Below are 17,095 nucleotides of genomic sequence, written 5' to 3' on the forward strand. Positions count from 1 at the left end.
GAGTTAGGTACCTCTGAAAACTATGTTAACTTCTTTCAGCCACTGCCTTGAAGCCATCGTTAGCAGTACTTGCAGAGGAACTTAACACATAATCTGGCTTACTTCTGCGGAGAAGTCAGTGTGCCAAGATTAAGGAACTGCATCAGGGAGCAGGGTCTCATTCAGTCCATGGTAGGCAATGAGATTCTACAGCTGTTTACACAGGCAAATGAGTGGGTATGTATGTAGTTAACTGAATGGACATTATAAACTTTCTCACTGAAACCTTGCCCTCATAGGAAAATACATTTTTAAAAAGCTCCAGGGGGTGCCTGGGTAGCTCAGTCATTTAAGCACTCGGCTCTTAAGATTCTTGATTTTGGCTCAGGTCATGATCTCCCAGTCCTGAGATCGAACCCCACCTGGATCTCTGCACTGGGCATGGAACCTGCTTAAGATTCTTTCTTTCCCTCTCCCTATGCCCCTCTCCTGTTCATGTTCTCTCTCTCTCTCTCTCTCTCTCTCTCTCTCTCTAGTAAATAAACAAACAAACAAACAAACAAACAAGAAATGAATAAAAAAAATAAAGCTCTTAGTGGAACCCGAACAGAAATGCATGTTCTCAAGGATGCATATAATTGTATCCCAACACAGTCTCAATTATACTCGTCATTTCTAACATAATTTCTCTTTTTTAAAAAAAGGTTTCTTTATTTATTTGAGAGAGAGAGCACATGCATGCTCACACAAGCCAGTGGATGGGTAGAGGGAGGGGAGAGAGAGGATCTCAAGCAGATTCCTCCCTGAGCATGGAGCCAGGCATGCAGCTGGATCCCACAACTCTGAAATCATGACCTGAGCTAAAATCAAGAGCTAAAATTTGAGCCACTCAGGCACTCCAGAAATGACAATATTTTTATTTTATTCTTATTTTTTATGTACTAACTCAACAAATATATATTAAGTGCTGGCAATTCATCAATCATTGTGGCTAGACCAGAAAGAACATGAGAGACTTAATCTCTACCCTTGCGAAATTTGTTAAACTTCCAGTCTAATGGGAGAAAAGGACTACGGAACACCCACTCGCCATGTGCCAAGTGGCACAAAGGAAATATGCAGGGTGTTAGGGGAGCATATAACAGACCAACCACTGTGCACCCAAATGAGTGATGCCAGACATAAATCTTGTAGTACAAAAGTATCGAGGGATAACTTGGATATATCATGTTATCTCAAAATATAAGCAGAAGACAGTCATTCCATCACACCAAAATATATCTCAAAGAAAAAAAGGTAAACTTCCTGCCAGTATAGGCCTCGTGGCCCAGCAAATATACCAAAGACGCAAACCCATCAGGAACAGCCTGGATGACGCTCGCTTGTGCTTACCTAACACTCATGGCAGCAAGCCCACTGGGGTGAGGTGTGCCCAAGTCGTGCTTGCTCCTTTACACACTCAGAGACAAGTCAGTTAGATATCTTTTCAGTTGAGAAAATGTAATAGTTTTACAATTTGGAGGCTTTTTATTTCATTTATTTTTTTGGAGGCTTTAAAAAAAAATTGACAGCTACAAACAAGGTAAACTTGCTTTTGACTAACTAAAGGTCTACACATTTTTTTTTTAATTGGAAGGTGTGATTGACTGAAGCCTTAACAATCTACCAAATTTACCCAAATCAGCATGTTACAATGAGGCACAGCAGAAAGATGGAAGGGGGTGAGATAGGCCATGTAAGAAATAGAGAAAGAAAATGCACACATTCAAACTTGCTGCACTGAAGCAAATACTTCTCATACAATGTCATATATATCTTTGAAGCTGAGTTATACAGTATTCTGTGTTAAATGCATTTTATGGGGATTTGGAGAGGATTTAGGTAAAGGCTGCCCCAATAAATGATTTACCAGCTCTAATAAAACATCAAGGAAATTGTTCAGATTGTATCTCAGACCAGTTAAAACACAAGTTTATAGAGGTCTCAGCAGCCCCCATATCCTCAAACTCAGTTTAAAAAGAAATGTTTATAGTGGTTAATTATCCCATATTACTTTTTTTTTTAATGGTAGCAATTTCAAAAAAAGGAAAGATTGAAAGTAAATAAATAGGTATGACAACCAAGGGAGCTAGGAGAGAGAGAGAAAAGAAGATGATGACAGATCACTCATTCATCCTTTTACTCATTCAGTAAATATTTACTGATTGCCTATTATGAACCAAGTATTCTAGAACCAGGGCCTGGAAACCCAGGAGTGATCAGATAAGAGGGGTTCCTTCCTGCCTGCAGCTTCTGTTTAGTGAAAGAAACAGAAATTAGTAAATAAATGATATAACTATAAAAAAATTAATTTAAACCAAGGTAAGTAGTTTAAAGAAGAAAACAAGGTGAGGAGAAAATAAATAATCAGAAGAGGGGCCGGTGCTTCCTTATGTAGGGTAGTCAGGAAAGGCCTCTCCGGGGAGATAAAGTTGATGCCGAGGCCTGCAGTATATGCCATTAACTATACTATTATGAACTGGGAAAACATTCCAGACACAGGAAGCATCAACTGTAAAGTCCCTGATGTGACAAAGAGCTTGGTGTGTTTGAAGACCAGAAAGGAAGACAGATGTGAGAAATGAGAAATCATGCCGTGTGACCTTTGGCCTCAATTTTAACCTTTGGAAAAGATATTTTCCTCAAATTTTATTATTATTAATATTAATAATTTTAGTTGCCTTTATGAAAAAAATCTACATGCTAGATTTTTATACATTATCTTTCAACCTCCACAAGAATGACAGCATCCAAGTACAGGTATTATTATTCCAGTCTCATACAGGATAAAATATCTTCTGAGAAGTTAAGTAAATTGTTTAAGTTTATAAGCAGTGGCAAAACTGGAATCCATCTTCAGATTTATCCATAACACCTATACTCTTCCATTTCCATTAATTTGTTTGTTTTGTTCAACAAACGCTTGTTGACCCTATGCTAGAAGCTGTGCACACAGAAATAAATAAAGCAAAACATGGTAGGTTATGTTTCTAAAGATGGCTGTACAATACCTTCCAACCCAACATGCTGTTTTGCGATGGTGCCTTTCCGCTCTCCCATTAAGAAGTAGAATCTACTCCCCCTCTGCCTGACCATGTGACTTGCTTCACCAGTAGAACACAGTGGAAGTCACCATTTAACTTTTAAGGCTTGGCCTTGAGATATCTGCAGTTTCCACCTTCTCTGCTTGGAAGGATGCAACTTGGACTCCAGGCACCACAGTGAGAAGAAGCCCAAACATCGCAAAGACTCGTGTGGAAATGTGAGAACTTCAAGTGAGAACAGGAACCAAGATCGCACATGTATGGTCCCAACTGAACTACTCAAGCCAGACGACAGCCATGTGAGCCACCTGAGCTGAAGCTTCAGACATGGTGGAGCAGAGACTAGCTTTCTATGATGTGTCCCTGCCCGAATTCTCAACCCTCAGAATTGTGAACAAATAAAATGGTTGGTATTTCAAGGCACTAAGCCTTCAGACATTCATCATGCAACGATAAATATCCAAAAAACATAAGGAACTCAAAACTGGTAAAGGAAATAAGCGTAAAATACCTTTTCTAAAAAAAAGATTATTTACCCATTTGAGAGCGTGAGCACACACAAGCAGGGGGAGGGGGAGAGGAACAAGTGGACTCCCTGCTGAGCTCAACATGAGGCTTGATCCCAGGACCCTGAGATCATGAGCTGAGCAGAAGTTAGATGCTTAACAGACTAAGCTGCCCAGGTGCCCCAAGCATAAAAACATCTTAAAAATAATGTGAGAGTTATGAGTGAGCAAGAGAAAAATATCTACATCAGTGTTGAGCTAAGGTGAGAAACTTTTGGGCTAAAATCTAGATAGTAAATATTCTAGACTGTATGGGTCATAGTGCTTTTGCCTCAACTGCTCAGTTCTCCTATTGTACAGAAAAATAGTCAAAGACAATATGTAACCAAACTGGTGTGTCTCAGTTCCAGTTAGACGTTTTTTTCTTTTACAAAAACAGATGGAGACCCGAATTTTGCCTAGGACTTGCCAATTCCTAGTCTAGACTTAGAGTATTTCTTATATATTGTTTTTCATTCTAGAAGAAGTATACATATTTTTCATCTTCTGGGCTCCTTGGCTCCCATTCCTACATGATGTTTCCGAGGCACAGGCTTGCATCTCTTAATTCAGAGCATGACTCACTAGTTAACCTGGAGACCACACTTCAACCCTTCCAGGAAAGCCTTGGTGAAAAGCATTTAAACTTTGAAATTTAACTGAAAACCAGTAGAACTTATTTAAAATGTGACTGGATAAGAGAGATTTGAGTTGATACTATGCTTTCCTGATGGTGATTCCAGAATGGAGGAGTAAAAGAACGCTCTTTAGGATGAAGTTGTGAGGTAGATAATTGCCCATTGGGAAAACCATTCAGGGCAAAAATCTTGAAGTAAACAGAGAGGTAGTGGTTTGGAATGGATGACTTTGTGTGGTTGGTTTATTTATTTATTTGAGAGAGAGAGAAAGAGCACAAGCAGGGGAGAGGGAGAAGCAGACTCCCCACAGAGCAGGAGCCTGATGCAGGGCTTTATCCTAGGACCTGGGATCATGACCCAAGCCCAAGACAGATGCTTAACTGATTGAACCACCCAGGAGCCCCATGACTTTGAACAGCTACTAGGTCTCTTCTTTCTTAGGTTACTCCACATGTCATCCTGTCACTTACATATTCATTCCCTGCTACCCTTGATGAATCCCACCATTGCAAAATCCTATAATAATTACCTCTAAGAGGCTCCATTGTTCACTCTTTTATGTATTTTTAAAAATATTTATTATATGTATGCTTGCAGAGACAAATATACCTGTATATACACCATCAGGGAAAGAGAGCAATAGCTATTACCTGCTTGAATCTTAAGAGAATTCAGGTTTACAGCACATTTCCACTCCAGCCACCCTCCCAATGCCATCTCCAGATGCTGCCTTCCTCTCCTGAAGATTTGGCTCAAACTTTTTCTGAGAGTCTTTCTCCATTCTTGAGCAAACTTGGCCGTCAACCTCTCAATGTGTGCATGGCACTTTGTGCTTTTATATATATATTATATATTTTATTACATATATATAAGATATATATAATATATATTTATTACATATATGATATAAACTAGCAGATCACATTGATGTTTTTAAGCATCCAATTCCTTTTTGAACTTTCCCAAGTCAGGGTGCATATCATATAGACTACAATAGACATGCTATCAATATTTGTTGAATAAATGAATAATAAAAGCATAGGATGAATAAAGACTTGTTTAATTCAATTAATTTAAATTTGAAAATAGGGCAAGTTACTTACCAAACTGAAAATCTGTGTTTCTCCAGTTCTTCCAAGTAAGATGCATCCTCTGAGTAGTCCTCAATTTCTTTAGTTCTCCACACAGCTGAGTTTTCCATCACTGAGTGATCAATCAGACTTCTGCCTTTATGTGTGAACTTAAAGAAATAAAAAAATAAAGTATTTTAGCAGATATCAGATGGAAAGTTTATCTGGTTTCAGTGACATTTTTCTCCAGAATTACTTGTAGAAGCATAGTTAGCCATGGGTTTTGCATTGAAATCATTGCTTTACATGCCCCATTCTCTCACTAAATCATGTCTTTGGGAGAGATGATCATGTTCAATTTTGCATTATTTCATAAATGTTGTTGGAATTAAAAAAATAACCATGGTCATGGTATTTGTTTTAAGTCAGGACTGTTGGTTGCAAGTAAAGAAAATGCAGCTTAAACTAGCTTTCAGCAAAAAGGAATTTGGAAAAAAGTTTGAAAAATCAGCCCACGGAGAAGACAGAAGCAGCTGGATTTCAGGAATATGGTAGCAAAGGAATCAAAGGTCCCTAGGACTCTTGCTCCCTCCTTCTCTCTGCTTCAGCAGCCTACTTCATTTTAGCCTTGCCACTAAGTTTCTTAGTTCCTCAACAACATATTTAAACTCAGGACCATACAATGTCTGTGGAGTTAATTGAGTAGAATATTAGAGAATGTATGATCCATTATGATGGATCCAGCAAAGTGATTGTCCCATTGGAGAAACTGAACTCTGTTCAACCAACAATTCTTAGGAGCCCTACAATGGTGGGGAGTAGGGAGAGGGAAAAGCTAACCTATCTGGGCTCTTCCTCCCTTATTCACCAAACCAGTTCAACTTCCATCTATATAGATATAAATAGATGATATATATTAGATAGAGATAGAGATAGAGATAGATAGAGATGATAGAGATAGAGATATACCTCTTTTGTAAGATTTTATTGCAAAGTGCTGCCAATAGAAATTCATTTGAAAACCATTAGTCTACAGAAAGAGGAAAGTAGGCATGACTTGCATTATAAGATAGTTTTATCAATACTTTTCTTTTTTTCTTTAGACTCTTTTCAAATTAATTACTTAATTAATTAATTTGAGAGAAAGAGAAAGAGATCAGGGGAGAAGCAGAGGGAGAGAAAGAAAGACAAGCAGACCCTGCACTGAGCACAGAGCCTGATGTGGGCTTTGATCCCACAATCCCAAGATCATGACCTAAGCCAAAACCAAGAGTCAGATGCTTAACAAACTGAGCCACCCAGGGGCCCCAAGGCTACTTCTTTTAATATTAAGTTGACTAGTTTGATTACCTTAAGAACAAAATCCAGTTATGACACCCATCAATTTAAAGTACTGTTTATTTTTGCCAGGCCATCATCCCCAGGCCTTTGCACAGATAGCAAACTGAAACATGAGCCAGGTCTTCCTCTGAAAAAAAGGCCTATTTGTTTAACCTGGAGTTTAAATTTGAGGGATAAAAAATAAATAAATAAAAATGGGTATAATTAAGGAACCTCTGGGACAACATTAAGCAGAATAATGTTTACAACATAAGGGTCCCAGAAGTGGAAGAAAGAAAGGAAGAGGTAGAAAACTTATATAAAGAAATAATGACTGAAAACTTCCCTAACCTAGGGAAGGAAACAGATATCCAGATCCAGGAATCCCCAAGTTTCCAAATAAAATAAACCCAAAGAGAGCCACACCAAGATGCATAATAATTAAAATGTCAAAAGTTAAAGATAAAGAGATAGTCTTAAAAGCAGCAAGAGAAAAACAAATTGCTATTTACATGGGAAACTCCATAAAGCTATCAGAATATTGTTCAACAAAAACTCTGTAAGCTAGAAGGGAGAACATGACTATTAAAAGTGCTCAAGGGGGAAAAAAAATACTTCCAACCAAGAATACTCTACCTAGCAAGATTATCATTCAGATTTGAAGAAGAGATAGAGTTTGTCAGATAAGCCAAAGCTGAAGTACTTTATCACTTAAGGAACTTCTTTAAGCTGAGGAGAAATGGCACTAATTAATAACAAGAGAATATATGGAAGTAAAAATATCACTGGAAAAGGTAAATATATAGTAAGGGCAGAAGATTAATCACTTATAAAACTACTAAGAAGATTAAAGGACAGAAGTAGTAAAATTAACTAAAACTACAATAATCAAGAAATATATAATATAAAATATATCAAAAGTGGCAACAAAAAACATGAAATGTTGGAGGAGACAGTAAAAATGTAGAGTTTGGGAATGTGCTCAAATTTAAGTTGCTATCAACAAAATAGACTTTTACTTATGTAGGGTGATAATGTAAATCTCATGGTAACAACAAAGTGAAAACTTACTGTAAGTATACAAAAGAAAGTGAGAAAGGAATCTCAACTTAAACTAAAGAAAGTTACCAAATGACAAGGGAAGTAAGAAAGAAGAAAGGAACAGAGGAGAACTACAAGTATAGGCAGAAAATAATGAACAAAATGGCAGTAAATACATACCTTTCAAAAATTATTTTAAATATAAATGAACAGGGACACCTGGGTAGCTCAGCAGTTAAGTGTCTGCCTTCAGCTCAGGCAGGGCATGATCCTGGAGTCCTGGAATCAAGTCCCACATCGGGGTCCCTGCATGGAGCCAGGTTCTCCCTCTAGCTGTATCTCTAGCTCTCTCTCCCCGCTCCCCTCTCTCTCTGTGCGTGTGTGTCATGAATAAATAAATAAAATCTTAAAAAAATACATATATACATAAATAAATACAAATGAACAAACTTCTTCAATCAAAAGACATAGAATAGCTGAATATGTCAAGAGAGAGACACATTTCTACAAATTGTCTATATGATATAAACTGTAAGACATTGATAAAAGAGATTGAAAATGACACAAATAAGTGGAAAGATATTCCATGCTCCTGGATTGGAAGAAACAATATTGGGCACCTGGGTGGCTCAGTGGTTAAGCATCTGCCTTCAGCTCAGTTCGTGATCAAGGGAATCACATTCTGCATCAGGCTCCTTGCAGGGAGCCTGCTTCTCCCTCTGACTGTGTCTCTGCCTCTCTCTGTGTGTCTCTCATGAATAAATAAATAAAATCTTTAAAAACAAAAGGAATAACCAATATTTTTAAAATGTCCATACTGTCCAAAGCAAATTATAGATTCAATGCAACCCTTATTAAACTTGTAATGATATTTTTCACACAACTAGAACAAATAATTTAAAAATTTGTATGTAACCACAAAAGACCCCAGACAGCCAAAACAGTTTTGAGAAAAAAGAACAAGTCAAAGTCTGATTTCAAACTACACTACAAACCTATATTAATTAAAAGAGTATGGCATTGTCATAACAACAGATATATAGGTCAATAGAACAAGAAAGCCCCAAAATAAACCCACTATATGTGATCAGTTGAATTACAACAAAGAAAAAAAATATACAATGAGGAAAGAATGATCTCTTAATAAAAGGTGTTGGGAAAACTGAACAGCTACATGCAAAAGACTGAAACTGAACCACTTTCCTACACCTTTCAAAAATTAACTCAAAATGGATTAAAGAACATGAGATCTGAAACCATAAAACTCCTAGAAGAAAACATAGGTGCTCTGAGAGTGCTCTTAGCAATTTTTTTTTCTTTTTTGGTTCTGACTCCAAAGGCAAAGGAAACAGAAGCAAAAATAAACAAATGACACAACTTAGCCTAAAAAATGTTTCTTCATAAAGAAGGAAACAATCAACAAAATGAAAAAGCAACCTACTAAATGGGAAAAGATATTTGTAAACTATCTGATAAGGGGTTAATGTCCAAAGTATAAAAATATCCTAAAAAAAAATATCCTTATAACATAATAACAACAGCACAAATCCAATTAAAGATGGGCAGATCTGAATAGATATTTTTCCAAAGACACACAGATGGGCAACAGACACCTGAAAAGATGCTCAACATCACTCATCATCAGGGAAATACATCACCCGGAGATTTACCACACACCTATCACAATGACTATTCTCAAAACTAAACTACACTAAACAAGGAACAAGTATTGGCAGCATGTGAAGAAAGGAAAACCATAATGCACTGTTGGTGGGAACGTAAACTGCTACACACACTATAGAAAACAATATAAAGCTTCGTCAAAAAATAAAAATAGAGCTATATTGGGCACCTGGGTGGCTCAGTCAGTTAAGTGCCTGACTCTTGTTTTTGGCTCAGGTCATGATCTCAGGTTGCAAGATTAAGCCCCATTTCTGGCTCCACATTGGGCATGGAGCCTGCTTAAGATTCTCTCTTCCTTTCCCTCTGCCCCTGCCCCCTACCTCTCTCTCTCTCTGCCTTTCTATAAGTAAACAAACTAACAAATAAAAAAATAGAGCTAGAATATAATCTAACAATTCCACTACTGGATATGTATCTGAAGAAAACAAAACACATTTGAAGAGATATGTGCACCTCTATGTTCATTGCAGCATTATTTACAATAGCAAAGATATGAAAACAACTTTAAGTGTCCATCAATGGATGAATGAATAAAGAAGATGTGGGATATATATATAGTATGTTCACATATAGTATATCCACATATAGTATCCATATATAGTATATATATAGTATATATATAGTGTATATATATATACATATATGCTCAGTATAAAAAGAATAAAATTATTGCCACTTGCAATGACATTGATGGACCTTGATGATACTATGCTTAGTGAAATAAGTCAGATAGAAAAAGAATAATATTGCATTGATTTCACTTATAGGTTGACTAAAAAAAAAAAACAAAAAAACAAAACAAAACAAAAAAACCTTGACCTAGACTCATAGATACAGAGAACAAGTGTGTTGGTTGCCAGTGTGGGGTGGTGGTGAGTGAAGTAGATGAAGGGATTAAAAAGTACAAACTTACAGTTATAGAATGAATAAATCATAGGAGTGTAACGTACAGCATGGAGAATACAATTAATAATGTTAATAATGTCTCTAGTCTGTATGGTGAAAGAGGGTAACTAGACTTGTGACCATTTTGCAATATATGCAAATATCGAATCACTATGCTGTACTCCTGAAACTAATTATAATGTTATGTCAATCATATCTCAATAATTTTTTAAAAAAAGGAGAAACCAATCCCCTCAAAAGCAATCAATCAATCAATCAATCAATCACTGTGGTTCTCTGTCTTTCTCAGCCTCTGTAACTTCTGTGTCAATAATGCTATTTTTAATGCTATTTTTAATAAGATTACTTACTGGTAGCATCTGTTTATTACTCCATTCCTTGAGTAAGTTAAAAAATGACAAAACGGTTTAAAAAAATGAGTTTTGTGCTTGCTTTGGCAGCACATATACTAAAAAAAATAGAGTTTTGAATTGTCCCAATTAAATACATTTGATTTGTATACCTTACTAGACTGCTTAAAACATGCTTTGTAACTACTTATATTTTAGATTTAAAGGAATGTCATTATGAATTGCTTAGAATCATGTCATAGATTTGGTTTACCAAACTTCCTGATTTGATAAAGTATAGGTATTTCATGATAGAATGCGTTAACTTGCTTTCTATTTGGCTAATGTATGAATATATATCTTGATTGTTTAATTAAATTCATGGTGGAAGTAGGAGGTACTATATTCCTCTTTATCTTTCATAGTATCTAACATGGCAATAACCACATGGTTGACATTCAAGAAATAGCTAGTAGTGGTCATTTCATTGAGGACTTCTATAATAATAACAACAATGAACTTTATCTTTAGTTGCTAAATCACAAAGCAAAACACTTGTGAATTTTAAAATAAATATTTTTTGAATCTTTGGATTTTCTTCAAAGAATATCTAAATATGCTAAAAATTACTTCAAATTGATGTTTCATAATACAAGGTCATGGAAATTAGTTTATGTCCAAAGATATGAGCCCCCAAAGGAACAAAAAACACAAAGAAATAAATTTAAATTCAAAAAGAGCTAAGTACAGGCAGGGACCTTCCCAAGTAAGTACCAGGGTGTATGAGCCTACTCACAAAGAGGAATCCACCAACCATAGATTTATACCTTGAATCTATACCTGAGAATAATACTTTAACTAGGATATCATCAACATTCAAAAGATAGAAAACAGATCCTGTCTGTACCCTGAAGCCAAAGAACATCAACGCTGAAAAGAAATTATTCCAACAGTAATGTCTTTAGAAAGATGAATATCTATATTTTAAGAAATCAGTGGTGCAAAATTTGTTCTGGAACATCACATTTCATATATTTTGTGTATGGCTACTCATACCCTAATCCATCACAGAAATTAGTAACAAATATTGAAATATAAATTGCTAATATAAATTGATATATTATAAATTTGGTTTGTTGGGATTGCTCTTCAAATGCAAATGTTTATGGGACTCCTGGGTGGCTCAGTAGGTTAAGTGTCTGCCTTCAGCTCAGGTCATGATCTCCAGGTCCTGGGATCAAGCCCTGCATTGGGCTCCCTGCTCAGTGTGAAGTTAGGTCTCCCTCTCCATCCACCCCCTCCCCATCTCATGCTTTCTCTCTCTCTCTCAAGTAAATAAATAAAATCTTTAAAAAATATGCAACATTGCTTAGCAAACAATGAATGAACATTCTCTCAAAAACAATACAAAATGACAGCCAAGAGTGTTTTACAGAATTTTGAAAAATTAATGTATATATAGCATTGGAGTGAAAGGGGTCGACAAGTAATATTCAGAAAGACATACATTCAAGTCTTCTCACTTCTTTGGAAACGTAGATTATTTAAAGTTCATGTGTTTATGTTTTTTAATATGAAAAATGGAGATAATATTTGACCTACATAGATCACAGGATTCTTGTGGAGACAAGAATCTGTGGAGATAATAACTATAAAATTCTTCTGGGCATGGGGTGGAGAGCACTTAAAATGCTTTAGAATATAAGGACAGAAGTGGTATCTGGCACAATGTACTACATAGCACAAGCGATTAATGGAACACTTCACATCCTTTCTTTTGCTTTTATTACAGCATTTCTATGAAGCAGTTAAGTAGAAAATATTACAAGGAGATTAATATTAAATCTCAAAGTTGTCCAACTCATGACATGGTAAGCTCATTAAATTGCATTATAGGATAGGAAGCAAAGCCCGGGGTCACTATCTCGTTGTTCAAAGCTTTTGCCCTTTAGCCAGGATTCCTTCCATGACCCAATCAGCTAGTGGAGAAGGGTGACCATGATGGCACTGATGAGAAGGTAAGTCTTTGTGTAGAGAAAGAGTTTGCAGTTCACAGACCAGTGGCACCAGTGCATTGGAAAAGCATTACGCATTAATACAATGAAGCTCCACTTAGTGGCAGCATTTTTTCCCAAAACTCCTTACAGAGTCTTTGTGTGTGGCTCTAGGGAGCACTGTTCATCTGCCCATCTGGCCAGATGAAGAGCAAGGGGATTGTTTCATCAAAAGAGAAAGCCTTAGAAAAAGGAAGTAGTGAATAAAAGGCTGAATCCTGAGGATTATAAATGCTTTTGAACTTCCCTGAGAAGATCAGAAGGGAGCAGTGGTGGACGCTTTAATGCCTGCCCCATAAGGTGCACCATTTTTTAAGAAGGCAGTGGAGGAAGGTTTGGGGTGGAGGTACTCTGCTAAGAGGCTTGTGTTAATAAGATCACAGAATTACAAGTCAGAGATAACAACAACAAACACCAGGTGCATCTGAAATATCAAAGCAAACAAACATGACATCATGTTCAATTCCATCCATGCTGTTATTAGCATACAAAAAAAAAGTCACAGCTCTAAAATAAACCAGCCTAAATCCTGAACCCATCCAGCAAGTATACTCTTTCCTCTTTCCTTAATTCATATCTGATATGTGTACCAGATAATTTTTCAAGATAGCTATCCGTTAGCAATGACCAGGGAGAAATAAAGTACCCCTGGCTGCCTAGAATTTACCTAGAGAGACCTCTAAATTGAGTAACCAACCTCCCCACCTTACTCCACCCCCAGTCTTCTGTTTCTGCCCTCTGGAGGACAACTAGCAGTTCTGGCCACTTGAAACCACAAATTTTGATTGTTCTCTGGTCATGTGTTATTTGGAAAACCAATGCATCCCTTGTGAAGTAGTACATTAGCCTCATTTGCCAACAGCCACCCTGGAAATTGCCTAGGTCAGCTCTTTCATATCAATGGAAGATCCAACTTAATCCCCAGTAAGCATACCAAGATGAGGAAAAAAAAGAAAACACTCAAATTGGAATAGGGAGTCTTAAATTTAGGTTTAGTAGGTCGTATAACTGCCCTTGTCCACAGCACTCAGTCACGTGATTCTGGGTGATGGGTGTGTGTCTGGCTCTCTTTACAGAACTGATTTAACAAAGACATATTCCTGATAAGAACAAGCTCCTTTCTGAAGCGATTCAATTAAGACACCTTCCCAAAGTGGCTGACCCCCCAGGGAAGAGTATAATATCCCAAGAAATTGACTCACAATTTTTGAAATATAATATTAAAAATAAAGTGAAAAAGAATTCCTTACTTGAACATGCAAACTCAGAAAATATAGGGAAGAATTTTAGATTTTCTGGACGATTGTATTCTTTCTCACCTTACCCTATGTTAGCTTTTCTTCTAATCCCAAAAGTTTAAATTCAACGATTAGTAGGGAAATTCACAAAAGCACATAGAAAACTAACATTAGATCCACAATATTCTGGGAGTCTCATGGGCATACCCTTTCTTCAGTGTCCCAAAGAGTATACATAAAAGTACGTAATATGTCGGGCATCTGGGTGGCCCAGGCAATTAAGCCTCTGACTCTTGATTTTGGCTCAAGTCATGACCTCAGGGTCATGAGATGGAGCCCCAAACTGGGGTCCATGCTCAGTGGGAATCTACCTGAAGATTCTCTCTCCCTCTGCCCCTCCCCCTGCTCATGCTCTCTCTCTCTCTCTCTCCCTCCCTTCCTAAAATAAATAATTAAAATTTTCTAAAAAGTACATACTATGTAATAGTACTTAATATGTAATATGTATAAAAGGACATGAGCTTTTTTCCTTCCTAGAAGTTGTTCTTTGTTTCCTTATCCTAGCCCTTTACAACCCAAGAAGTAGAACACAATGTATACCCAGCTAGAGGAAGAAAAACAAATCGTAACTATTCGGAAGTATTATTTCATGATGAAAACAAATATGGAGCCGAGAAATAGACAGTCTGGGTTCAAAGCCCAGCTATACACTTATTAGCAACATTATCTTGGCTAACTCACTCCATCTCACTTGCCTTATTTGTCTTACCTGTAAAATAGAGAAAATGGTGATAATGGCAGTATCTGTGCCATTAGTTTGTTGTGAGAACAAGATGAGTCATTTGATGCAGAGAACTGAGAATATTTCCTGGAACCTAGTTATTTCCAAGCACTCAGTAAAGACTGAGTTCAAATGTCATCATTACAAATTTCACTAAACTTTTGATTCCTTAGTTTCTTTTTTTTTAATATAAACTATGATAGAAACAGCAATTGTGAATGCTGTAGTGGTCATCTAGACATTAAAAACTTAGCCATTTATTTGATTAGATGGTGGCCCACTATTTAGAGATGAAAATAAGATAGACTTTAAAGTCCATCTTGAGGTTAAGGCAAAAAGTTGGTTCTAGGAGCACCTGGGTAGCTCAGTTGGTTAAGTGTCTGCCTTGGGTTCAGGTCATGGTCTCAAGGTCCTGGGACAGAGCCCTGCATCAGGCTCCCTGCTCATCAGGGAGTCTGCTTCTTCCTCTCTCTCTCTGCCTTTTCCCACCTCCTGCTCATTCTCTATCTTCTCAATGAAATTTTAAAAATCTTAAAAAAAAAAAATAGTTGGTTCTATAGACCTAAAACTATTTAATCAAAAAAGTGGAAAATCAAGATAATTCAAGCAATTTGTATGAGAAAAGGCAGGGCTTGGAGAACAATCCCTTCACTTCAATTTTCTAGCCAGGCCAAATTTTCTGAATTCTTAAAACCCAAAGTCACTTGCTCTATGTAGATATGGATTTTGAAAATAGCTGAATATCTAAAAACTGGATTTAGTAAAATTAATTTAGACAATGTTTGAAAACCCAGGCTATGTAATTTATATAAATTTATCAAGAGAGTTTCTGGACAGACTTCATGGCAGCCATGATCATGCCAAATAACACACAGTACAATCAGCACATTTGCTAATCACCTGCCCAAGCGGGAAAGAGTCTTGTAGACTGATTAATTTAACTAAAGTCTTCAACAGCTTAAAGAAGTCTGATTCGGATGTAATAAAAATTTATTGGCATTACTGATTTCACAAACGTCAGCTGCTTTAGCATGTCCCACACTTCAAAACCTGCTTTGAAGACCAAATTACTTTCTACCTGTAAATATATTTTAAGAAATCATAGTTAATAATCAGGGTCTGCTGTTTTCATGGTCTTTCCTAAGCCAGTGTCTACAGCTTTCATCTTACCTTCTTGTGTAATTCATGGTCTTCTTTTAAGAGATCGAGATCACAGTCCATAGGGCAGGGACCAACTTTATTAGAAATGCTTCCTAGGGTTAAAAACAAAAGGTGGCAAAAATATATTACAGATTTTCACTTCATAGGGTATGTAAGCTTATACTACTGTAATCTAAGAGTTTTTGTAAAGCCTGACAAATGGGGGTAAAATGAAGAATTGTAAGAAGGAGGCTCTTAAGATGTTCTATCCCTCCAATTTTAATTTGATCAATGTATGGACTTCAAGTAGAACTCTACCAGTGGCCACACCACAGGGATGCAGTTTACAAGCAGCAGCTGTGTCTGATCTGCTTTCTTACCCACATCTGGGTAGGATTCTCCATTATCAGCTATTTTTCTGGGATCGAGTTTTCAAAGAAACTCCTCTGCACTTCATATCAATGTTCTCATATTTTGAGACTAGAAAATTCTGTTCTCTCTCTGTGCCCAGCATTTTCCAGCTGAGCTTTCTTGTGTATGGTGCATGATTTATTTTGTATCAGAGTTTCTCAATCTCAGCACTATTGGTATTTTGGTTTGGATCCTTCTTTGTTATGGGGGCTGCCCTGTGTTCTGTAAAATGTTTAGCAGCATTTCTGGCCTCTACCCACTAGATGCCAGCAGTACCTTCCACCTCTCCACCCCACTCCACATTTTGTGACAACCATATATGTCTCCAAGCATTGCCAAATGTCCCTTGGGGGACAAGACATCCCCAGTTAAGAACAACTGCTCTAGGTCAAAATCTCTTTGAAAAAAAAAAAAGCCTCTTCGCAGGCAATAGGTCTTGTTCATCTTTGTTTTTTTCCACAATGTCTAACACAGGGCCTGAAACAGTGTACCTTCAATACTGTTTCTTAAATATACATCAATCATATAAGTTGACCTAACATCTTTTTATTTAAGTATATACATATCATATATGATAAGTAGCCAAAGTCTTGCTGCTTGCCCTCTTCTCCCCTTCCAGGAATTAAATATTATCATTGCCAGGCCCTTTGCAATTGCTCTTGTGGATATTTATTTTAATGAGATTTCCATATTATTAAAGTTTTAAGACATGGACTCCATGTATGCATGCTTTAGAAAACTTGTTTTCCCTAAAGATGACCCAGCCAGCCTCTTCTTCCAAGATGAGGTCTATGTGGCTCATGCATTTTGAGCAGCGATGGTTTCACTGTATTTTCTAGCTCTGCTCCTCCTAGTGCTCTGTCCAACTGAAGGCAGA

The 17,095-nt window shown here is 36.9% G+C and overlaps 1 protein-coding gene across 1 annotated transcript in view; it reads right to left on the minus strand.

Moving 5' to 3' along the window:
- Positions 1-17,095, minus strand: part of LOC112659662 (uncharacterized) — a gene marked incomplete at its 3' end in the record, with an annotated part of 258,850 nt that overhangs the window by 135,841 nt on the left and 105,914 nt on the right. Inside the window, exons 8-9 of the mRNA XM_049106032.1 lie at positions 15,838-15,920; positions 5,349-5,485 (exon numbers count right to left, since the gene is read on the minus strand). Coding sequence (XP_048961989.1) covers positions 5,349-5,485; positions 15,838-15,920 — 220 coding nt within the window. The remainder of the gene's footprint in view (positions 1-5,348; positions 5,486-15,837; positions 15,921-17,095) is intronic.

This window comes from Canis lupus, chromosome 35 (assembly GCF_003254725.2).
Source record: "Canis lupus dingo isolate Sandy chromosome 35, ASM325472v2, whole genome shotgun sequence".
Taxonomy (NCBI): Eukaryota; Metazoa; Chordata; class Mammalia; order Carnivora; family Canidae; genus Canis; species Canis lupus.